Source organism: Ceratosolen solmsi, unplaced genomic scaffold (assembly GCF_000503995.2).
Source record: "Ceratosolen solmsi marchali unplaced genomic scaffold, CerSol_1.0 scaffold25, whole genome shotgun sequence".
Lineage (NCBI taxonomy): Eukaryota > Metazoa > Arthropoda > Insecta > Hymenoptera > Agaonidae > Ceratosolen > Ceratosolen solmsi.
In genome coordinates, this window is record NW_011948444.1 from 380,271 (window position 1) to 405,264 (window position 24,994).

Consider the following 24,994-nt stretch of genomic DNA (forward strand, 5'->3'; position numbering starts at 1 on the left):
CTTTTTTACCCCCTTCCCCCTCCTCTCAATCAGCGGGTTTGCTATATAATATGGCGAAGCGAATTAATGACTCGCGACTAAAGTTAAAGTGCGAACGGCGCCAGATTTCGTTTTTCTTTTGTTTAAACACTCTTACTTTTTACATCCATCCAAACACGAAAATTCACTTGTGGTGTTTTTAATTTTCCCTTATCATTTCGACAAGATTGTCTTTATTATCATGTAGTAGTAGTATCATTATCATCATCATCATTATTATTATTATTGTTGTTGTTTTTGTATTTGTGTTGTTGATTTATATTTTCAAAGGACCAATAAAGCATACATTATTTACAAACGACTTTTGCGTTATAGCTTTTTAATTATGCTAGGAACTAAAGAAGTTTATTATATTTTACAATTATAATTCTAAAAGTTTCTTTTTTTTTGAATCATTGAATTGCGACCACGCAAATTAATTTATTCTGAAATAATGGAAAAACAATTTGATATACACATACACAATACACACACATACGTAAACACACACGCATATATCAAATATGTATTGTATATGTACATATATATATATACACACATAGGCGTATATGACAAGTATGCATTTTGAGATATATGTATATATATTATTCATATATATATATATATATATATATATATATATATATAAACGACTCCTCTTAATAAAATTGAATGAATAATTTGTTATTTAGTTTTAAGAAAATGTGTAAGTGATAATTATTTTTTATATAAAAATGACTATTACAACTTAAGTGCTGGCTTTCAATCGAAAGCATATAGATACTTACTAAAGGAAACAAAGATTTTACACATTTGTTTAACTTTCAGAAAGAAACCTAGGACATCTAAGCTTTACACACAGATAGCAAAAGAATTACTTGCGGACTTATACTGGATTGTACTCTGACTAATAAAAATATTAAAAAATCTATAATAGTAGAGTTTGACAACCTCCTTGGAAATTCACAAATACAAAGCATACATAACCATTCATTCAATTTATATCTTTTCTCGGAACTTGCACACACGCGATTGCTACTTTTATTTACAGTGTAAAAAATTATAACAAGCGCTAGTCATTATTCTCTTCTAACTTGTCTTCTTTTTCTTCTAGGATCAAATGATGATTCTCTTGTTCCTCTTTATCCAAGTCCACCTTTATATTAATATCTTCATTGTGATTTGAGGTTTGATCGTCGGGCTCTATGACAACCATCTCTGTATCCCCATTTTTCTCAGGATTCGGATCACGATTTTCCTCCTCGTCCGGTTCTTCTGTTAACGACTGATCTTGATTTTCAGCGATAGATATATTTTTATCTAACTGATTCTTTCCCAAGCCAACTTGTGCTTGTATTAATTCCAATTCATCGATTAACGATTTTTCTCTCCTATCTATTTCAGCTGTAAGATTAAGGAAAATTTACATTTTAACCGAGTGAAGCTAATCTTATACTTGATTAATTTACACAATTATCATACTAGTTTTAGTACTTTTTAACCTCAGTGTTTAAAAAAAAATTTAGGAAGTATAAGTGCATGCATCAAAAATTAAATATCGAGTGCATTCCTTTGTTATAATCTAGAAGAAAGTAATAAATCACTTTACTTGTGCATTGAAAATTACATTTCCAAAATTTATCTGCAATATTATTATAATACATACATATTAAAGCACTAAAAATGTGCTACGCAAGTAGTATTCCTTTAAGAGAATTTTAATGTAAAATTAATGTAAATTATGAAGATATTCAGACAATACTAAGATTCGAAATTCATCAAAATAAGAAATTACCTCAACATAAACACGAGACTATCATATCAATGATTTAATTATATGACAAAAAACTTGGTTTTATCTCAAATTTTTTATAAACAGTGCTATCGCAATGGAAAACAAACCTTTAAGTTCTTTTGAAGATTCTTGCAGTAATGTATCGGTTTCAGGTGTACTTCGTTTTGGTAAATAATAAATAGCAGGTTGTGCTTTCGTCTTAATGAAATTTAAAAGAGGTACTTGCGCACCACGCCAATCCTGGAATTGCTTACTTCTGGCCAGTTTCGCTTCAAGAGCTTTAACTTGAGCTAATTGCTGCTTTCGATTAAAAAATAACTGCTGTCTTTCTCGCTTTAATTCCTCTTTTTCCCTCCGTTTAGCTTCCTCCACTCGTGCTTCCACTTCTGCCTTTTTATCTTCCTAATTTCAAATGTAAATGATATCGCAATGAAAATGTTTTGAAAATTAATCTTTGGAAGAGCAGTAACATATTTGAGAGAATCGTTGCTCTAATACAGTAAATGCAATACGACTCATTCAACATGTAGATGGACATAGCTGACAAATATGACCCATTATACGCGTGGGTGTTATTATCGAATAGTTTTACCTTTGCTTTTAGCTTCGTTTCTTCTTGGCGAAACTTTTGCAGGGTGCCTAAGAGCGCACCAAACATTCGCTTATTCCTCTGTCTGCTCCTTTCATCCGTGCTCTCTCTACGTATTACATCTTGTCTCGAAGGTATTTCACGGGGTGTAGCTATAACTCTAGAGGACACCGCAGGCTATACAAAATATTATACTTTTATTAAATTGTTTCGATTAAGAAGAATAACTATCTACAAAATATACCATGAGACAAAGTAACTTTACCTTAAATGCATTGTCATCCTCGTCACCACTATCGTCGGCAGTAGATGGAACTCTAGCACTTAGTCGACTAAACACAGTTTTTGGCTCCGTATTGTTACCACCTTGCCATCGTCGCTTAGGTCCAAACTCATTATTCTGAAAGTCTGTTACTTGCCTTCGTCGATCTTCTCGCAAAGGTCGCTTTTGCATAATCCTTAATACCAAACAAATTCCATAAAGTTTGAAATGCATTTTTTTATTACAAAGCACATACAGACACGCACTCTTAATACTAGACCCGCTTAATAGAATCTTAAACCACATTGCCATGCTACATAAGCCTTTCCCTCGAGGACTCTCTCTCTCTCTCTCTTTTGAGAAAAACTTAATCTACACTCCAAATCCAACCACAATATAGCATTGAAAATATCCGTAGGCTTGCTTTCCGTTGCCTTCTTTCATAAAGCTTAAATTTACAACGCTGACTTTGCAAAAGCTCAAATACTTTATTAACCCACCAACGAATGTGATAAACGATTATTTGACAATAGGCAATGGGCGTATAATTCATAAAAAAATTGACTGAATCGAGTCGAATGTGAAAGGCACGTTAAACAAGATTAGAAGCTCTTTCACGCCTTCATCGAGGATATGCGACGAAAATGCAAATCTACGTTAAATAAAACATAAAAACGATAACAGCATTAATCAGAAGAATTATACGTTGGATATCCGTATAATTGAGGTTATGTTTGGTGCAAAGGAATTGACGATGGATTAGAACGAATAGGGAAACCCCTTAGATTGATAGTTACGGGCGATTAGAGTCGTAAATGAAGAAATCGGCTAACCTATTAGCGGTCTGAACGGCGCCATTCTCGCCCTCGGGCACGTCTCTGCCTAAAATCTTCCTGATATTCTTTTCGAGACCACGGAGATCGTCCTTAGCGGCCTCGAGCTCGGCCTCGAGTTTCTCAGCTCCCCACAGCTCCTTCATGATTATCCCTGTAAATGCAAAGACTCCAGCCGGGCCTTATATTTCATCGGTTCTCTAGGACAAGCGGCACCCCAAACCCCAACGTCAGGCCCTCTTCGGCTCCCAGCGATGCACGGGCTTAACGCCGGATTTGTTGTTCCTCGCGCGTGTAATCTGCCATTTTCCGCGTTGCAGGCCAACCGCTGGTAGCGTTTGGTGCGTTCACGTATCACGAGCTGCTCGTCGACGATTCGGCGCGCCGCCGCGCCCCCTTTTCTCTCCTCGCTTCGCCCTCGCGACGTATTACCAAAGCTCTGTCCCTGATCCCTTTCTTCCACCGCCACTACAACCCCCCTGCCCTCCTTGCCGCACCGACCGACATCTTCACCGCCCCCTCTCTCGTTCACTCCCAGCACCCATCGTCGCTCCCCTCGCTCCGTACACTCGTACACCCCCTAGCCCCCCAACCACAGCCCCAGCAAACCCGCAGAGACACACGCGCATCGCCAAACTCTCGAGCACCGGCGCCACGGACTAGGTACATCGAGGCCGGCGACACCTCGCGGACCCATGACTATGGAGGTTGCTTAGACCACTCGTCGCATTTCTACTACGTCTTTCGATGGTATATTTAAAGTACCAGGACGACGATGACTCGAACGTGAAATTAGTCGTAGCCTTCACTACGCTCCTTCTTGTTCTCCTACTACCCTGTGTGTCCTTAAAGCCCTTGCAAGAAAAAAAGCTAAAGGTACGTTAGATGTTGGGAGAGAGACAGAGAGACGATACTCGTCCTCGTCGTCGTCGTCGTCCTCGTCGTCGTTTGTCGACAGGGCGATTTGATTTATTCATTATCCTAATGGCAAATGAATCGAACGAAACAGATGTCAAGCCAAGCACTACTTCTTATGCGTGCAAAATGTGATAGATCGGAGAGGTGTCGGGGCCATTATTGGCTATTATTAGCTATTAGGTGCGCCGGTCGGTTAAATTGAATATTGTAATTAACGGCGACCGTTTATTTAACGGCATTGCCATGATTATGTTAATGCCCGGGTGATAATTATCGTATAAGTACCTCGGATAGGTCGATTGGGGACGAGCAAAACAGCCTGGCCTAACGAAATGAATCCGTTGTATCCGAGATATGTATCCGAGGATTTTAATAGCGGAACTTTACTTTAATAATCGATTGGATGGTAAAAATTTCCTGATAATTAAACTTGGGAGCTCGACCAGGCATCTGATCATAATCGGACGCTTATAGACGGAGATTGTGAACAATTCATAAAGCATATATACTTTTCCCATATAATTTACTCCAAATGAAATTGGTGTACAATCATTAATCTCTCTCTCTCTCTCTCTCTCTCTCTCTTTCTCTCTCTCTCTCACTCACTCACTCTATCTTTTAAACAATCTTACGTCAAATGAAAAAGTGCTTTTTATTTGTTATTATTTTTAAAATATTTCAAACGCAATAAATTATGGAAAAACAATGTAACACTATGAGAGGAATAAATTTTTACAAATAAAAATTTCTCCTCTAATTAATACGATGCAACAAACTTCGATTGTTACAATGAACATTCACGACCAAAAATCCCCCCGTTATTGAATATACATTGTGATTATAATTTTACTTTTTATAGACTCAAATACAAATTTAAGCCATAGTTAATATATCCTACGTTTAAATTCATTTATTTTGATGACTTTAATTATATATGAGATAATGTTAGTCTATCAATGAACTAGATCTTTTCACCTTCCTTCGATCTTTATATTCAACGATTGACGAATAAAATGTACCCTGTAAAATCTCACAAAGAAATAACAATCTTTTTAAAAGAAAATAAAAATAAATAATTACATTGCAATAGGCAAACGAGACTTATTACTTCACTATAGACCATCACACGATATTAAATCGAGAATTCGAGATTTCTTATTAATATATAAGAGGAAACGCGCTCGCTCTATTTTATCTAAACATGTGCATTATTATGCCTCTCCATTCCTAAATAATTGTTAAGTATTTCAAATATTTTTCAAATTTTATTCCTGTAATTATTATAGAAATAAGGTAGCCTTCTATTCCCTATTAAAATTAAAAATTATAAAAGTAAACATGCAGTATACTAGTATACATATAGTAAACATTGCCCGCGCGTGTAAATAAGAAATTGTATTAAAATTTATAGTATTAGTTTATATATTATATTAACTAATATATTGATATGCATACAATTTTTACATACAGTATGTGTAAACGTGACGATTTATTGGTAAAATAGATTTTACCAATAATTTTTTTTTTTTTTAAATTGAATTTCCCGCTTGAAATGCTACGCAGTGATTCAAGTTGTCAATTTCTCTCGTTTGGTCAGTACTTTCAAATAGTCGCAGAGACCTTATGATGAAATGCTATTTACCTAACAACTGTTACGCGCATCCTTTAAAAAGGATATTACAGGCATAACATAATGGCACTCTTATATCACACTCCATAAATCTCTTTTATTTCACCTTTTCAGTTTAATAAACATAAGCTTTTCTCATATCGAGCGTGTCGGGCGTGGTGATACGAGTAAAGAACGTTTCTCCAATAAGAAAATTTAATTATTAATAATACGTGTGAGTGTGTGGGTACATGGGTGCATGCGTGGAATGTGTACAAAACCAATATTGAAATAATATGTAAATACCATTTTTTAAATAATCTTATTTAAACATTTAGATTATACATAATATACAAAACAAAACAAAAAAATGCTCAATCAATGTATGGATATCAGTGTCGCAACTGCAATAAAAAAATTTGATGTTCAAATGTGTGCTATATTATGTAAAGACCTCACCTTTTCATCTTTTCGTCGAAACTTGACAATTCAAGAAAAACTTTTTATAATTACATACTACGCGTACGCTCAAAATTTATGTAATCCACATCCATATAATACTTAGGCAAAATAATTTCAGTCATGATAAATAAGAAAACACCCGCGTGTTAAAATTCGAATGATTTTTAGATAAACTTGCATTGTTATTAGCTTACTTTATTTTATTATGTAAATATTCATTACAAAATAGGTATAAGCTATAAAAGTATTCATAACCGGTAATGTTGTCGTTGTCGTAATAATCATATTCATTATCGTATGGTGAAAATTATTTTTACGAAAGATGTAGATTGTTATGAATTTTACGAAGGAAGAGGGGAGGGATTTGAAACGAAAATGCAACGAGGAGATACACTTTGGCTTTAGCTACCTTATACGTATGAATTGGGTGTTTGTTTATTTGTGCGTGTGTGCGTGGTGTGTATAGAAAATAAATAAGGCGTTTCTCGTATATAATTAACTAGATCATAAATTAACATTTAGTCTTAATGTTACCTATACAATTGTACAATGTATCTTCTCAAATGTTACAATATAATAAACCATTACATATCTTATTTACGACAATACTTCCAATGATCGAGACTCAATTTGTTTTTACACTGGACCCTAAATAAATGTCAGTTTTAAATACTTTTTCACGTTTATTTTACGAGTATTTCATTTTTAATATAAAACTTTTAATGTATTCCCTTCAAAACACAAGTGCTTAATGCTTTATTGTAAATCCATTGGTTTCAAAATAATCGTCTCAATCCTTTTATGAATTTTCAAAATTACTGGAAATTCAGCAAAAATGTTTGCATTATTTGCTTAATAAATCGTATTGTACGTAGTAAATAATGTCTCTATACTCTAATTAACGCCCCGCTGTCTCAAAAAAAAAAACAAAAAACAAAAAAAAACAAAAAGAAAGTTGTAAATCTAAATAAATATGAAGAAATTGATGAAAAAAAAAAGAAAAAAAGTTAAAAACAAATATACTTCGAAAATTCGATCTATTGGAATAGACGAAAGTCGTATTTTAGTCTTAAAAGTATGCTGACATAAAACAAAATGTTGGTAAAGTAATTATCACATACCGAGTTTTAATACTGTTTAGCCCCGACCAATTCAATTCTCTGAAAAATTCTTAAACCTTTATATTTATTATTCCTTAAACAGTATGCTAATGTAAATCTTCAGATCTTACTCACGACAGTAAATTATATATTAATGAATGAATGAATAAATATATATATTGAGAATACCAGTTTATTTTGGCACCTAATTTTGTATATCTTAAATTCTTGGCTAAAGTATTTGTAGAACACTGAATCGTATGTTCGGTTCTCAACATACGAGCAACATCCTTCCTATCACAATACATAAATGATAAACTCATTTTATATGCCCTTGCTTTTGTCATTTCAATGACTCAAAAACACGAGATATTGTACTCCGTGTAATACTTGATTTCCCGGGTGACCAATACTAATACTAACTCGATAGATATCACTCCTATATTAGAAGATCAATTTTATGTCTTTTTTCTTATAGCGAATGCTTACAAAATGGACCTCATCGTAATACACAAGTTAAGGATTAAATAATTGCTCTCATGGGAGTGGACAATAAAGAGAAAGCGAATGCAATTTTGTGTAAAGTACAAAATATCGCTTAGACTTTCGCGTCTACCTACCTTATAATGCACAATTCGCTTTTTCATCGTCTCACGATGATTACAAATTTGGACAAACTCGCCCCAGCAGTAGTAGACACTACATTAGATACACCATAATCATCAAAGTCAAAGCATAATCATGCATAATATCATGGAGTAATATACGGCAATGATATATCGTTAAAAATTCGAAAAATTAAAATATTGTCGTTAAGTGATAATAGAGACAATTATTGCTCGCAAATTATCTTTATCGCACGTCATATCCAGATCCAATACCAACATCCATGCCCCTGAACAAATATTGCTTCTATTGTAAAGGCCAGACTAAGTAACGTAATTTTCAGTAAGGAGAAGATTTTCATTACGCACCACCATTATTCTCGAGACATTTTCAATCCATAGCCAATTGATAAAGTCATTTCCCCTTAGCATATAGAGCTCCGTACAACTAGACTCCAAGTTTTATAAATCGCCAGATTCATAGCGTCCAATGGAAATCCTTAATTTCCAAGCTGAACGGCGTTACGAACGGCAAGACGATCAAGGTTCCAAAGGATTCGAGCACGATGGGCAACCTCGTGCAGAAATATTGGTTCGCAATAAGCGGAAGACGACCATGCCCAACTAACATCGGCAACGGGACAGAGATATTATTCCTGATTGTTACTCTTAGTCGCAGCATCGATCCAAATACTAATATGTTGTAATTAAAGCTATCAAATGACAATTACAATTAGCCATATCGTTGCGAAAATGCTGTTGTCGCCGAGGAAGGGAAATTTATCCGTATCGAGTCTGATGAGTGTCAATCGCGATGAAAAACTAAATAAAAACACCTGTTGTGTTGATGCTTTGACAAAAGGTGAGATGCGAGCGAAGCTTCATGAACGACGCAATATTGGTACGTAATGTGATAAGATATACAAGTTCATTTTACCGAAACGCACGAGTCTGGCTTTGTGAATCGAACTCGCAACCGCGCAACACACGCACAACGTATATTAAAAACGCGTACAACGTGCGACCATAATGAGGCCTAAAAATAAAAAGAATCTTTCCACTTCGTTCGATTAAAATTGTGCTACTAACGTCACACTTCCATTTCTGTACATAAATTTGAAAATAATTAATAATTACGTAGGCGCTTGCTTACATCTTTGTACAATATAACAGTCATGGCGGAGCTGACGAATATAAGCACAAGTATAAGAAGGCAAGGAAGGGCGTTTTAATATATGTACGTATGGATATTTATATATATAATATAAATATATATATATATATATATATATATATATATATATATATATATATATACAGACAAGTCAACTTTTATTCTCATTTTTCCTCTGTTGTGCCGAATAGAGAAAGAAAAACAAAAGCAAACAGTTATGGAAAGCTTAGTAATTTTTCATTAAACGAATAGTATTCGCGTCTCTTAACAGCTAAACAAATTAGAACAGATGCAATTTAGTTCAAAATAATACAAGAATGTATTATATTTATAATTTCTTAATCATCTGCATTCAAAATTTAATTAACAATTATTTGTCCATACTTTATCATGTAGGCATAAAATATTTAATCATTTCAAATGGAATAAGAGAACTACGTATGCATAACAACTACATCAACGCTTATAATTCTCTTTATTTAATGAAAAGATGGTATCGATGTTCACGCGATCTATTTATCATAAAAACCATAATGTTGTTATCACTTATATAACGTAATGTACACAATTCAATGTGTTTATACTATACAATATTATAAGTCTCGATAGCTTTCTCCTAGGCGGCTGGCCATTTAATAATAATGTTTACATAATTATCTACTTGCTTCTACTTCTCTAAGTATTAGATATGCAGTACAGCGTGATTATAACATGCTAAATTCAATCGTGGCTTCCAATGTTTCGGCTTTATAGTAAATAGATCGTGTCATTCGTTATATCATATGCATAATCGGTGTATCAAGATATAAAACTTCCAATCATATAAAAATTTTTCCGTCGTTTAATAGTTTCTTACTATATATCACTTACTCCATTTTTTTTTAAATCTTTATTTCATTTTATTTATTTATTTTTGTATCTGCTCATCATCCAACTAAATTATATTCATTGATAAGCAGTTACGTTGTCCACAGCCTATTTCATATAAGAGATCTCGATAATCATCGTCGCAATTATAAATCAAAGAGCGCATTTCTCACAATTTTAAGAGCTTAGCTCGACAAATTATCTCGCCTACAATAATTTAATTATACGTATTCATATATCTGTGCCTGTGCCTGTGTCTGTGTGTGTGTGTGTGTGTGTAAAGAAATACACGCCATCTGGCAGTCCAAATCCAACCACCTAAGCAACTTCATTTAGATACATATTCTTCTTTATCGTATTAGACAGATACATACTTAAATTAATGATTACACTGATTAAATGAAATGAAAACAAAGCCAAAAATTTACAACTCAATCGATAGCCTTTCTTCTATCATAACATAATTTTAACTGAAATTAAATATTTCTTAACACTGCAAGAAACGATTTATTTGAATTTTGTACAACTCAGTGTCAATGTAATATTACACATTCGAGCGCCAAGAGACGCAAGCAAACATATGTTTACATGGGGCGCAGTTTGTCGTCACTCGGTACTCGTATTGACGCGCAGCGCAGTGCGCGACGAGTTAGTGTTGGTGGAAAAGGCGCGAGAACGTCGCAAATTCAAATGCGCGTAAACTATTCCCAAGAAGAATTCATTTTTTTGCCATGCTTCTGCCATTGCAGCTTGCGCGATATCAAATTTGCAATATTTTTTGAAGCGTTCATTACTAAGGACGAATGACGGATGGGAAAAAAAGAAATATATAAGCGAGAGCCGAAATCGGCACTGCTAAAGGCATCGGTATGTGTTTGTGGGCCTGCCCACATATAAACCCAAATACTCGTCAAATTTAATCATGACCGAGACGATTCCAATTTAAGTTTTCCACGAATGCAGATTTTACAGTGGAAGTTTATGTCAGCGCGCTCGGCAAGTAGCCACGACCATGCACCAAGATAAAATCAATCCTGCTCGGGTTTGTGGATTGCGGATAAATAAGTTATATTGGTAATATTATTGTGCGCCCCTTCGACGCATTCTTCTTTCGATTGTGAATGACAAACACCAATTAGCGGTGCCGAATATCGTTAAAGTATTATTAAATAATTTACACTTTTAAACATTGTACAAAGAAATCATTGACATTTAAGATTTTTATTTAATAAAAATCAGCATCTATCATTTGCTAATAGTCGTCGACGTTGACGTTCAAAGGATCACGGGCTACTACGCTACTTAAGACAAGATCGGCACGCTAAAAATGAACGCTATATTTCTTCAAAGAGAGGGAGAAAGGGAGAAGGAGAGAGAGAGATGACACTAAATTAAGGACGAAAATAAAAATTAAAATATAAAGGTTTAACGATCGAATCCTATAAATGAACATCCAAGGACAAAACTCGATGCCCTGTATTAAATAATAGATGTGGATGTGAAAGTGCAAGACTGCTTTCGCAAATTCGATATGTACAGCAAGTAATTTGAGAACAATTCCGCCAATTATTGACCAATCACCCTGCTTAGACATTGTTAGTTTTTGGTGATAGTGACTACGACGATGATAAAATATTCCTTGAATCGAGTAAGAATTATGATTTAAAACTTCTCATTTGAAGATTTAGATGCTATTCGCACAAGTATTGCAAAAAAGAAGAACAAACTTTGTTTATTTTAACATTGTTTTCGGGTTGTTACACACAACTCGTCGTCAACGGAATGACTTCAAGTCACTCTCGCACGTATCAAATTAGTAAATTGCGATTATTGGATACTTTGGATACACGACATTAGGCATAAAGCAAATGAGTTTACCTCAATAAATGAATTTGAGAAATTTTTAGATTCTGCGATTATTCAGCTTGCAACCGATAATAATATATTTGACTGTTTTGTGATTGATATAATTTTTTGTTAATAATTCATGCTTGGTCATGCTATCGCACCAAACTCTCACCCCACCTCTGGAAAAGGCTTTCACTTGCATTCCAAGGTCACTATCGACGAACCACCCAACAACTGCAACTTCCACTTTGTTAAATTACAATTTTACTACAACTGCATACCTCATCCAGCACAAATACTACGCGGACAAAGGCTCGTTCTACCTCCTCGATATCTAACGATAAATTGCTCGATTAAATTGCACATGTACTCCAATGTTGATAAAATTGATAGATGGACAGATTCTTTAGAAGGATAAATGATCACAGCAGTTAACCCGTAAGAATAAATTCTTTCAATTAGCAATTGTTTGTATCGATGCATAATGCATAATGACGCGATAACGCGCATTATTATTGTCCAGATGTTGGACATAATTGATATATGCTCAGATGGAGGTATGCAACTCGGTATTATTGTTTGAAATATGAATTTTTGTCATTTTCATGGTATAATGAGAGAATACACCAATCGGCTGTAGAGCAATATATTGGTAATGTGCCTAACTCAACCTAATCGACTGAGAGTAAGCTTAAGAAAGAGCAGATGATACTATTGGCATAAATAATATCGTGAATAAACCGTTATGTTTAAAAGATGTACTCGAAAGTAGTCCTCGACTATCTTATTTCAAAGATCTCCTATTAACGAGCAAAGGTTTGTTTAAATTTCTTGAATATTAAACGCTCTGTGATTTTGGGGCAGATTTATTAAGCATGACGATTTAACACCCCGTGATATAAAAACTTGGGAACCAAGGAGTTACGCGGCACTTAAAACGATTGTGTTTGCAGAATGCTATATGTATATGAATATTAAAAAGGCCCCATTTGCGTTGAATTTCTCTAATAATAGTGAAAGCGTGGAATTCAATTTCTAATAGTTAGAGGCCCAATGCCGAGTGCGACCTATTAATTTTTAATAGAATATAAAATCTGTATTTTTAATTACTTGAATAGCTGTTTATGAGCTCTTTATTTCTTAATAAATAATGAAGACACGAATAAATTTTTATGAAGAATATCAATGTAATTTATTTAAACAATTATACAAATAGTTATGGAAAATTATGCAATTGCCTTCAATTCTTGGATGAGGTATTGATGATATTTTGAAATAAAATGTAAATCTTTTCAGAAATTAAATTTCAAATATTACAAATAATCAACAAGAAAAGAAAATATGCAGCTATTTATAAAAGACAAAGTACTTGTATACGTTAAAAAAAAAATAAATTCGATAATTAAAAGATTTATTTGATATATTATTCGGTATAGTATTAAATGAACTTAAAAAAAAGAAAGATTAAATTATTGTATTATAAAGACACGTAAAAGTATAAAAAAAAAAGAAAAAAGAAAAAAGGCTTACTTGGTCGACATTAATCAGAAAGGATGTATAAATGTATAAAGGAGTTAAAAGCATACTTGTATTTAATAAATAATTAGGCCATTTTTCCATTATCGAGTTTCATGATTTGACTTCTATAATATCGATTGCTGATTCTGTAAGTTCCGATCGTTCTTCACGACTCCGTAACTTAATCAGTTAGCGTAATAGAAACTTGAACCAATTGAAAGAAGAAATGGAGATCTTGCAAACTGCTGTTTCATCGAACATCTCACAAAGGTGTACCACGTAGAAGGTGTACACGTTTACGGACAACTCTTTTTCAAATTAAATGCACGATGCTCGTAGGTTTGTATTCAGGCGGCCTGGTATAGTAAACTTATATAAAAAATTATTGCTTGCTTCTTTCTTTCTTTTTTTTTTCTTTTTTTTTCTTTGTACGTAGCATAACAATCGGATAGACCATTGAGGAATAAACGCCATCTTCGTAACACATATCAACGTTTTATTAAATGGACAAAACTTATATAAGAAAAAGAAAAATAAATAAAAATTTATGACACTTGAAATTAACAATTTGAATAATTTACAAATTCAAAATGTAGAAAAGGATAACTATACATTACAAAGTAGCATAAAGACAAAGATTTAAGGAAAGTGTATGTACTTATACATATTCTACAATGATTTATAATATTTATGATGTTTCCTTATTGACGTGTTTAAGTAGTAGTTGTTATATTAAACATTTTAGAAGTGGCTTACTAATTGCCGCAATCATGGTGCTGTCATTTCCACCTACGCCTTGTTTAGGATTGCAAAATCTTGATTATAATATATTGATGCGCTAACGGATATGCGACGAACTCTGTCTTTCACTATATTTGTGTCTCTGCTTCGCTGTTGTGCCCTGTCTTGCCCCCCTCTCTCTCTCACGCATGCACGCACACTCACACGCACACTCACACGGACACGCACACAAAAGCGCATACTCGATCCTGTACGCTCGCGCGTACACCCACACCCACTCTTCTACTCTTTCACTCACGCTCGCATTTCCTCCATGAGAAGAAGTTTCTAAAATGTACGCGCGCGCGCGCGCGCACACACTTTCTTCGAGTATGTCCTTGACATTCGATGACATTCGACGACATTCGACTCGCATATACTACTCCCGGTGACGACTCCGTATGCTCTTCTCTCGCTTTTACTGGTCCTCTGTGCCGAAAAAAAAGTAGAGTACGTTTAGATGTCGGATTACTCGTGCCCGTCGTCCGTAGGCATACCGACGGCAGCCGCGGCCGCCGCGACCTTCGCGTTAACCTCGGTACAGGAGCTGTCGCTGCTAAAGCCGACTCTGGTGACGAGGTTCTCGGCTCTGCGACCGACGGTGAGCTTCTCGCGTCGCGAGTTGTAGGAGGGCGGTACGGGCGAGGACCCAGGGCTCGTCTTATGGTTGCAGCTGCACAAGCTGCCGCTGCTGGAGCTGTCGCTATCGCTCTCGCTGTCTACGCTCGACATGGGACTGCCCCCGTGCCTCTGAAAGCGCAACAATTTGTTCTCGCGCCGCAGCTGGGCGTTTTGCTGCAGAAGCTCGTCGACGCGCTGCTGGAAGATCTTTAGCTTCTTGGCCATTTCCGAGTCCTTGGGATCGACGCTGGGAGCGGACTCGCGTTCCATGACCTCCGCCTGGCCGCCACTCGTGCTCTTGCTACGCAACCACTTGGTCAGTAGGTCGACCTTGGTCTCAAGCTGCGTGTACTCCTGAATGAGCTCCGTCTTGGTGAGGGCGCTCAGTCGCTCCACGTGCAAGTCCTCGTAAGCGCTCGAAAACTCCTTGGTGAGGAACTCCTCCTCGTCCTCGGGCGAGGAATAGAAGTAGGCCTCGTCGCTGTCGACGCTGAAGCTCGAGTCCCTCGTACGCGGCAGGGCAATCGGCCTCGTGAAGTGTCTGTGGACCTCGGCCGCGGCCGTTCCCATGCCCCCGCCCCCGCCACCGGCCCCGCCCACAATCCCACCCGTGCCACCGCCACCTCCACTGCTCGCCGCACCGGCGATCTTCTCGTCGAGGTCCGGCAGGTCGTTGTGGTCCTCCATGAGGAACTGCGTGGTGTTGTAGGGGGCGGGGGGCTGGCGGCCCGTCTTGGTCGGTCGGCCCGAAGCGCGACAACGCAGACGTTGTTGATAGGAAAGCTGCTGCTTCGAGTAGGGCTTGAGCTTGCGGTGCTTGGGCTTGCCGCGGCGGGTCTTGCGCTTCTTCGCCGCTATGTCCACCCGGTCCTCCATCGAGATCATGCCGTCCTGGTCGCCGCTACCGCTGCCACTTTCGAATTTCGCGCATGTTCGAATGAAGGGCTTTAGCCGCTGAAAAGTACAGAGAAAATCATTACTCCATCGCTCGTTTCCCCATTTCCCGTCGACGCTTACCACCAGCGCTTCCCATCCCGAATCCCCGATATTGCTTACGAGATAGCTATCGCACTCTCTTGTTGCCTAGTTGTCGAATAAATAATCAATAATCCATACTCTCAGTGCTCACGCCTCACCTGCAATTCGGTGATAATTCTATTGATTACCACAAGACTGGTCATTTATAACCCGAATAATAATAATTATTATTATTATGCGAATAGGTGATAGTGAGAGATAAGAGCGTTATTACGAGGCGGCGTTAAAGCTCAGGAACAGCGTTCCCCATCAACAAGATGATACGAGGGCAATTTCGTCCGAATAATATTCTCGTAAACGTAGGTTAAGAGAAAACAGCAGATAATTAAATAGAAGAAGAAAAAAGTAAAATATTAAAAAAATAAATCATATTTGCCTTCGACAAACAAATCAATAAAGTTTTATAGGTCAGGTTAAAAATAATAAAATAAAATAAAATAAAAAAAAATAAAAAAAAAATTGAGCGTGCTCGCTTGACATCTGAATCCCTCCTACTCTCGCCGCGACATTTATCGGAAAGAGTACGCATAAATTTAATAAACACGGGGCGACTTGCCCTATTCGTGCACAAACGTTCATCGTCAGATTTCAACGTAAGCATATGTTAAGCGAAGAAAATGACGGCGTTTCGATCGTCGTCGGCTCTTTATATACTCCGCTCTTACAATGTTATTGATTGTAAGTTTTTATTTCAGCCATTATTTGCGAGCGTCGAGAAAATTATAAAACATACTGATGCTTTAACACACATATATATATATATATATATATATATATATATATATATATACATACAAAGTACTTTTCGCACTGCTTTATTGTTATTTTTATGGCATTGAGATTTCAATGTGGTAATAATATTATTACACTTATCATTCGAAATATTCGATATATTTTAAAATCCGAAGCATTTATTTGCATATACTTCAAGTATGCAATTAACGTATTTCAAAATTTTAACCAAACAAATACAAATCCTTGAAAATTGCCTTCCATTGATTTATATAATCTCATCTCGTAGAAATTGTCATTTCGACGAAATTCACCAAATCTTGCCTCCTCAATAAAAAATGGTTGAAAACTTTAAAGCGATAAATATTATTCAGGTTCTAATAATAATAATAACATGGATAAGCTTAACGTCATAACTAGAGCCGTGATTATTATAAAAAAAAAAAAAAAAACTTCCAAATGTCTTCGAGTTTAATGAGAATTGGCCATTATTTTTAGCGCACGACCTGTATATATGCTTTTCACAGGAATATTTTCATTTCAATATTCATTTAAAATCGCTTAAATAGTCGAAAGATTTATCGAACATTTGTACTTTAAACATTTTATGAAATAGGGAACCAAGAGTTTATTACAACTTTGATCGAGGAATTTTTTATTACATCCACCTATGTATATTTAATGTTAATAAAATGTTTTTAACGATAGCTTATTTAAGAAATTCATCCAGGATTTCTTGACAAAATCCAATTCATTATTTTTAAGATTATATTTTATTATTTATAAATATCGAGATTATTGTGAGATGAAGAACGAGGCAACTGATGAGGCGGCACAGACAATCGATATAGGACAATTCGAGAGGAAGTAAGGAGAAAGTTGTTGTACCCCTAGATATGATTATATAGCCTTTCCCATAAACAGCGAAATAACAATACGATTGCCATAAAAAAATGAAAACATCGCTCCGGTGTGATATAAAGGGGGGGGGGGGTTTAGCCTATAGTAAACTTCTTTGAATGAATTCGGTAGACCAATTCGTTAGGCAAGGTAACATATTTTTTCCCTTTATGATTCACCGATTAATTTATGTTAAACCCCCCCCCTCAACGACCAAATTCCCCCAAAACTTTTGGACAAGTTTTGGTGATTTATCTTTTACCTTAATTTGCTATAAAATTGTAAATGCAAACTGTTTTAAAAATTTTAAAAATATTGCGAGAGAACTAACTACTGCTAGGGATTTATTTACGAGAGCTTGCACAATTTTTATTGGATAAAATTGATAACAGGTACGCATGTTGGACAGTGGATGATTAATATTTTATTTCAACTCTGCGGTTAGCAATAGGATAATTCAATATGATAAAGCAAATTAATATCAAAACAATATTGGACGAAAAATGGCTTATTTCGGAATAAATAATCAATGAATTATATGGAATTTTCGAGCACGTAAGTTTGAAATTTAATTTTGAAAATTTCTATTTTTAATTTTATATTCTCGATTGTCTCTTTTAAATTTCTTGCCTTTACTATTTTTAATTTTTTTTTTTACTTTAAAAGTTTCCAAAGATAACTTGTATAGATAAACTAATAAAAGTTAGCATTAATTTAAATTGTAAAGAAAGAGAAAAAGAAAAAAATAGAATTAATACATTGTATTCATGCCAATATATTGGATTACCAAGTCAAATAACATTTGCATTAAATAAAGTTAATAGGTACATGATACTTGTGATAATATTTATTTTGACGAGTAACAGTGTGCATATCAATATATGTAACTTTATTATTGTCATCAAACTAATAAATTTTTATATATTTCTAGTGAAATAATTTAAAAATTTTTTCTAAAATCACGTTGATAAATAAAATAATGACTTATTAAAGTTGTTTATATTTTCAATGATTTATCGATAATCGGTCTGTAAGCATAATTATTAAAATAAAATTAATATAAGCCGAGACATATATATATATATATACGCACGCACGCACGCACACACACACACACACACACACACACACACACACACACACACACATATATATATATATAGAAATATAATATATTAGCCTTGAATATATTTAAGTTGCATTCAAGTTATCTCGATTCGTTACTGAGAAATTCATCCAAAATGATTTGTAACATATACATACGCATGCATGTACATACTTATGATGCGAAGTATAAATCCAGCTGTATTAATAGAATATATAAAAATGTAAATCAAATAATAATTACAAATAATTTTGTAGTATTAATGTGCTTTTGTCAAGTGGCAATTAAATTAATTAAATAATTTTGTAGTATTAATGTGCTTTTGTCAAGTGGCAATTATATCTAATTCACTGAATAACTCTATTCAGTTTCGATGTATAAGAAAAGGAAGATACACATTTTTTAATCTGTTGATAATAATCAAATCTTGTTTTTCAATGATTTGTTAAGTAATTCTTATCAAGGAAAGTTTTTCAATTATACTGTAATTACAAACACATAAATATAAACGTGTCCGACAATTTCCAATTATAATGTGATATAAGTATATTTAATTTTTCTCTAATTTACCATTGAATTATCTTTGCAAATATATAATGGCTCTTCTTTGCATGAACGATAGTTTGTAAAAAAAAGAAAAACAAAACAAGAAAGAGCAGGTATGTGTGCTTTAGGAAATCCAGAGAGCAAAGTAAAAAGCAAAATAGAATTACTTATCACAATACTCTAAACAAGTAGTAGTAATTAATGCTTGAAGAGCTTACGACTGCTAGCTCCTTTATTATTTTATTTTTTTATGCACAATCGAAATTCAAATAATCTAATGGGAAAAAATGAATCGTATGTATGAATCTAGGCGCCATCTTGAAAAGTGCCTGGATCTCCACTTTAATTGGCGAATTAACTAAAGGTAAGAGATTTGCATTGCTGAGCTATGTCATAGTGGTGCCGTCGTCGGTTCTACGACGACGCCAGTACACCTCGATCGCCTCCAGCATCTGACAATTAATTACAAACCTCCAGGGCAAACATCTCCACGACATAATACATGGCAAATAAATAAACGAGTGAAGATAAAAAAACACAGGGCAAATTGATGACAAAGCAAGGCAACGACGATTGAACCACCGCAACACAGCGCTCTATGTAAACTAATCGAGCGCCCATGAAAAAGGAGAAAAGATTGCGAGGATGATAGGAGGGGTGTGGTGGGTAATAATAAGGGTAAACAGATGTCGGGAGCTCAGAACGAAGAAGGATAAATAATTTTGAATTAACTATGACGTCACTGTGGTACTCGCGTCGCCGGAATCTGCTCAACATCATGTTACTCACGTAACTCACGTCTTTGCCGTTGACGTCGTCGAAACTCTCGCCGGCAGATCGCGTACCGGTCGAGGTAGCCGTGGAGGGGGCTGTGTCATGCTGCGCCCGCATCGACGCGTCCATCAGCGACGACGACGTCGTCATCGCCATCGTCGTCGTCGTCGTCGTCGTCGTCGTCGTCGTCGTCGTCGTCGTCGTCGTATGTTGTTGCCGTCGACGCTGTCACCGTTGACGTTGTCGTTGTCGTCGTCGTCGTCATATTCGCGTTCACGTTTGTATTCGTGCTCGTGACAGCGGTCGGCCTCGTCGTCGTCGTCGTCGTCGACGTCACCGTCGTCGAGACGGCCATCGCTCGCAGCTGGGTGTCCACAACCAGCGCCACTTGTTCCTGCAACTGCTGCCTCTCGTTATCGCTGAGTATGATTGTCGAGGGTAGTCTGGCGGACTCGTCTCCTATCTCCGGGCCCAGTCGCTCCTCGTCCATCGCCGCAGCCCTCATTCTCGCATTCGTAATGCTGGCGGTCGACGTCGTCGTATTCGTTATTCCCGTGGTAGTGTAGTTATTGATATTGTTGTTGTTGTTATTGTTGGCGGCGGCAGCGGCGGCGGCGGCGGTGGTCGTGGTGGTGGTGGTCGTGGGGGTGGTGGTGGTGGCGGTGGTGGTAGCGATGGTGGCAGCGGTTGCGGTGGCGGTGCCGGTGGACGTCGCCGTCGTCGTTGTTGTCGTTGCCAACGCCGTGGCTGCGGCTATCGTCGACGTCGACGTCGTCGTCATCGTCGTTGTTGTCATTGTCCGCATCATCATCATCATCACGGGATTGCTAGCACCGGTTGTCAAGGCCGCGGCAGCCGTAGCTTCAGCCGCAGCCGCAACACCAACTTCTCCCGTAGCTGTGGCTGCCGTCATCGGCGTCGACGTTGTCATCGACCTCACTACCGCCCTCGCCGCTACTGCCGCCTTCGCCTTCGCCTTTACCTCGTCCTTCGACCCCTCACCCCTCCTCCCATTCATCCCCTCGACAACGACAACATCGTCGTCGCGATCCATGTGCCGTTGCTCTTTCTTCCTATCCTCCTCGTCCTCCTCATCGTACTCCGCTCCGGCGAGCTCGTCCATGCGAAGCTTTGCCTGACCGAGGCTCATCTCGCGGTAACAGCCCTCGGAATCGACGTCGGCGAGCGGCTTCAGGCAAGCACAGGGGCGCCTCCGCACTCCCCGGCGGGCTCGCGGCCGCTTAATGCGTCGACGCGAGCCGCAGGGCTTGCGCGGCTGCGGGTCCGGGCCGCGCCGTCGTCTCCGTAGCACGAGTCGGCGGCCTCGGTCCTCGCTCGCGCCGGACCGCGCTCGACTTCGGCGCTGCTATACGCGGAGGCGCCAGTGCCGCTGGAAGAGCCAGCCTCGCGCGTGCGCACCAGCCCTCCTCCTCCTCCCGCGCTCGTGGTTCCTCGACGTCGCCGAGGTGTTCGCGGACCGAAACGGCGGCTATCGCTGTCACCGTTACGATGTCTAACGCTGCTAGGACGACTACTGCTGCGGCGACCGCTGCGACTGTGAAGCTGGCGGTGGCGGTCGACGACGAAGACGACGACGGCGGCGGCGGTGGTGGTAGTGGTGGTGGTAGTGATGGTGGTGGTGGTAACGGTGATGGCGGTGGTGTCGACGACAACTGCAGACTCCTTCGCTGACGCGTGATGCACCGACCAAATCTACGCTGCGACTACAGACGGGTGTTCGGCCCATATAGCAGCGCCGAGCGCCCCGGCGGTAAACAGCGCCGAGATCTGCCGACGGGCCGCCATCTTTGCTTCGCCAGAGCTCCGTTGCGTGCATGCGCGTGGCCTCAGTACAGAATCGGGGTGGGGGCTGGTGGTCGCGAGCGAGCGGGGTGCATCATAAGGTAGGGGCGATCGTCCCTCGACGTCGGCGAGAGGCTCTTCCGCGAGGCGAAGGTGCAGGTTTGTAGCCGGTACTACACGGCCGATACTCCGGAGTAGATCAGCGCTACGAGACCCCCGTCGATCTTTCATCTTGATCCCCGTCTCCGTCGCAAGTTTCATCCAACCGGTTTCATCCAATTCTCCTTCCTCCTCTCGAATACCGATTACACAGCATTGCGCTACTCGCGCTCCAGCAAGAGTATCATCTGGCTTTCGGCACGTCTATTCATCCTCCCCCTGTTTGCTCTTTTAGTTCATTTTTTTTTTGTTTATTGATTTTAAAAGTTTTTCCTTCGTCGAGGCACATTGAGAAGCCAAATGGGTTGAGTCCTTCTCGGTCCTCCTCTCTCGCGTATCATCCTCGCTATCTATTTATCAAGGATGGCTCGATCCTTGCGACGGCATTGCACTCAACGAATCCGTCGCGACGGATGAACAAAAAAAGAAAATAAATGAAAAAAAAATGAAAGAAACAGCAGGCGGAGGCATAGAAGGTAGGATTACGAGTACGAAAGGGGAGACGACTCTAGCTATGAAGTCGAAAAGAAAATGAGGAAAAAGTCTATCATCGACCGTGCTTAAGCGACGTTTCGGCGCAACCGGAAAAATGCACGAGATAAGAGTGGGTGTTGGGGGGGGGGGGGGATGCTCTCTTTATCCAGGAATTCCCTTTGACACGGGCGACGGAACGTCGACAACGTAGCTCGTCGCAGTGCCACATCCTGTGGGGTGTCCGTCCCTCTTTAATTCCGTCGACAGAAAATGACTTTGAGACAAAGAGGGCGACAACGACCGGAGGAAAACTCGACGAACTCCTGCTGCTCGTTGCAATTTGTTGAATAGAGTTGGCTGCCCGTTAATGCGAGCTCAATGCTGCCTGCTGTATCACACGGACGAAAGAGCGGCATTAATGCGCGTGCGCGCGCACACCAACCGAACAGTTAAACGCACGTATGGATGCACACGATCTTTTTTCCTTTTTCTCCTTCCTCCAACTCACGCTCGCTCCATCTTTCTTCCTGTCCCTCCCCCCTCCCCACGTATTCCGACTAACTCGTACGGCCCGTCGCTATCTCTCGCTTGAGCGTGCACACGGGCCGCGCTCTTTGTCTCTCGGATGGTAGTGCCCCATGCTAGTCTCTTCCCTCCATTCTCGTTCCTGATTGCTGACGACGATGCGCCATTGTGCGCAGCCTGATGCCTAATTACGCGCTCGCTCTCTCGCGCCTCTGATAAACAAAATTCATTGCCCCGGCGACACTCGATCTCTTTCTAATTGATGCGCGCACATTCGCGCATGCCAAGCGAGACAGACAGACATGTAAACAAAACTTGGCAGTCCCTTCTATTTTTCCCCGACCTCCGTGATAAAAACAATTGTTAACAAAATCGATAGACTACGCACCGCCGCGATACCTCCCAACGCCAAAAATATCCCTCTCGCCCGCTCAAGTTGTTTTCGCCTTACTTTACATACGTTTTTGATGCGTGGCATTTCTCATCGAAAAGTCCATCCGCTCCGTGGATTCTCGACCAACGCGCACCTAACCACCACCACCTAATCACGCTCCCTCTCCCGATAAGCGCTCACGCCAAAGTGTACTCAAGCTTATAAGAATATAATGCCACCCTCGCTACACACTGCACTATTTATTTAAATTACATTCCCCAATATATACACACACGCTCTCTCTCTCTCTCTCTCTCTCTCTCTCTCTCTCTCTCTTTCAAATATTACATTTTGATCTCGTACTATATAAATGCAAAAGTATCGATTTATTTTCAATAACCAGCCAAACGACATTCCTTTGTTTCCTCTTCATTCTTTTAATGCAATTTTTATATCTCGACAATCTCGACATTTAATTCTACATTTATAATAATAATCCTGCTCAATTTATCTCTAATCTGTTTAACAGTTTCAAGCTAATCGTATTATGAATTAAAATCGTCTCAACTTTAGCGCCCATGGAATTGAAACACTTTCACATCTTTAATTCATGAATTATGCACGCATTAACTGTTGTAGATAAAACTTGATTTTACTTTAAACAATTACATTTTAACGTTTAGTAACTATTCTCGAAATAATTGCAAATATGTTATCATCGTATGTTTATCTATGTTGATAGATACATAATAGTTATTGTATATTTTGTTTGTTTGTTTTGTGTGTGAGTGTGTATGTGTGTATGTGTGTGTGTGTGTGTGTGTGTGTGTGTGTGTGTGTGTGTGTGTGTGTCAATTTGAATATTCATGTAGATTGTAACTTATAAAGAGTCATAGTATAAAAATATTCTTTGTTGCGCTTGGAATCCATTCAAATCCAATGTACATTGTGCTTTAATACACGATCATAAACTTGTGTTTAATTATGTCTTATTTCATATTTTAATTTTTCAATATTAATGCTTCTTTCGCACACACTGCATATGCGGTTAATGAAAGTTAAAGAAATGCGGTTAAATCCTGAATTATTATTTATTTAAATTGTTTATTATAAAAGTGAAAAAAAAGCTAACATTTAGAGTCCAATGATATTATAAATCATTATTCTTGGCTTAAAGTGTATATTAATGTAAGTTTTGAGAATGAAAGAAAGATCGTTTACGTAATACAGAGTTAATAATGTATACGAATGATAAAAGATAAATCAAGTTATATATAAAGTGCAATTAATTCAAATGATGATATTACTTTCTATGTTGTGTAAAATTAAATAAATTTAATGCCACTGTATTTATTTCTTATTCTCGTTCTTATTATGAAAATTGATTATTTTTTCTTTCTTATTTTATTTTCTTATTTGTTTGTTTGTCTGTTTGTTGTACAGAGAAAGAGAGCGAAAATATATAAATCCATATCTAAAACTTTGTGTAAAATGCTTGGAAATTATCAATAACTTATTACGTTAGGTGAAAGCTAATGTACATATTATTTATAAAACATAAACAAC

General features: G+C 37.9%; 2 protein-coding genes across 2 annotated transcripts; both read right to left on the reverse strand.

Moving 5' to 3' along the window:
- Window positions 1–722: 722 nt before the first annotated feature.
- On the reverse strand, window positions 723–3,981 carry Pnn (desmosome associated protein-like protein pinnin). The gene is made up of 5 exons (XM_011504306.1): window positions 3,498–3,981; window positions 2,668–2,860; window positions 2,406–2,579; window positions 1,921–2,215; window positions 723–1,422 (listed from the first exon to the last, which is right to left on the reverse strand). The coding sequence occupies exons 1-5, from the start codon at window positions 3,641–3,643 to the stop codon at window positions 1,091–1,093; spliced, it is 1,140 nt and encodes a 379-aa protein (XP_011502608.1). The 5' UTR covers window positions 3,644–3,981; the 3' UTR covers window positions 723–1,090.
- A 10,752-nt stretch (window positions 3,982–14,733) lies between these two features.
- On the reverse strand, window positions 14,734–20,677 carry LOC105366002 (protein HEXIM). The gene is made up of 3 exons (XM_011504305.1): window positions 20,419–20,677; window positions 20,119–20,219; window positions 14,734–15,953 (listed from the first exon to the last, which is right to left on the reverse strand). The coding sequence occupies exons 1-3, from the start codon at window positions 20,597–20,599 to the stop codon at window positions 14,847–14,849; spliced, it is 1,389 nt and encodes a 462-aa protein (XP_011502607.1). The 5' UTR covers window positions 20,600–20,677; the 3' UTR covers window positions 14,734–14,846.
- Between the last annotated feature and the right edge of the window lie 4,317 nt (window positions 20,678–24,994).

What these genes read in the sequence shown, in the direction of transcription:
- Pnn (XM_011504306.1), bottom strand. Translation starts at nt 3,643, where the DNA reads ATGAAGGAGCTGTGGGGAGCTGAGAAACTCGAGGCCGAGCTCGAGGCC. An exon ending in AAACGAAGCTAAAAGCAAAG is followed by an intron (nt 2,216 to 2,405) that starts GTAAAACTATTC and finishes ATTTGAAATTAG; the next exon opens with GAAGATAAAAAGGCAGAAGT. An exon ending in ATCTTCAAAAGAACTTAAAG is followed by an intron (nt 1,423 to 1,920) that starts GTTTGTTTTCCA and finishes TTAATCTTACAG; the next exon opens with CTGAAATAGATAGGAGAGAA.
- LOC105366002 (XM_011504305.1), bottom strand. Translation starts at nt 20,599, where the DNA reads ATGAGGGCTGCGGCGATGGACGAGGAGCGACTGGGCCCGGAGATAGGA. An exon ending in GACGACGGTGACGTCGACGA is followed by an intron (nt 20,220 to 20,418) that starts CGACGACGACGA and finishes CGTCGCTGATGG; the next exon opens with ACGCGTCGATGCGGGCGCAG. An exon ending in ACGACGTCAACGGCAAAGAC is followed by an intron (nt 15,954 to 20,118) that starts GTGAGTTACGTG and finishes TGTACTTTTCAG; the next exon opens with CGGCTAAAGCCCTTCATTCG.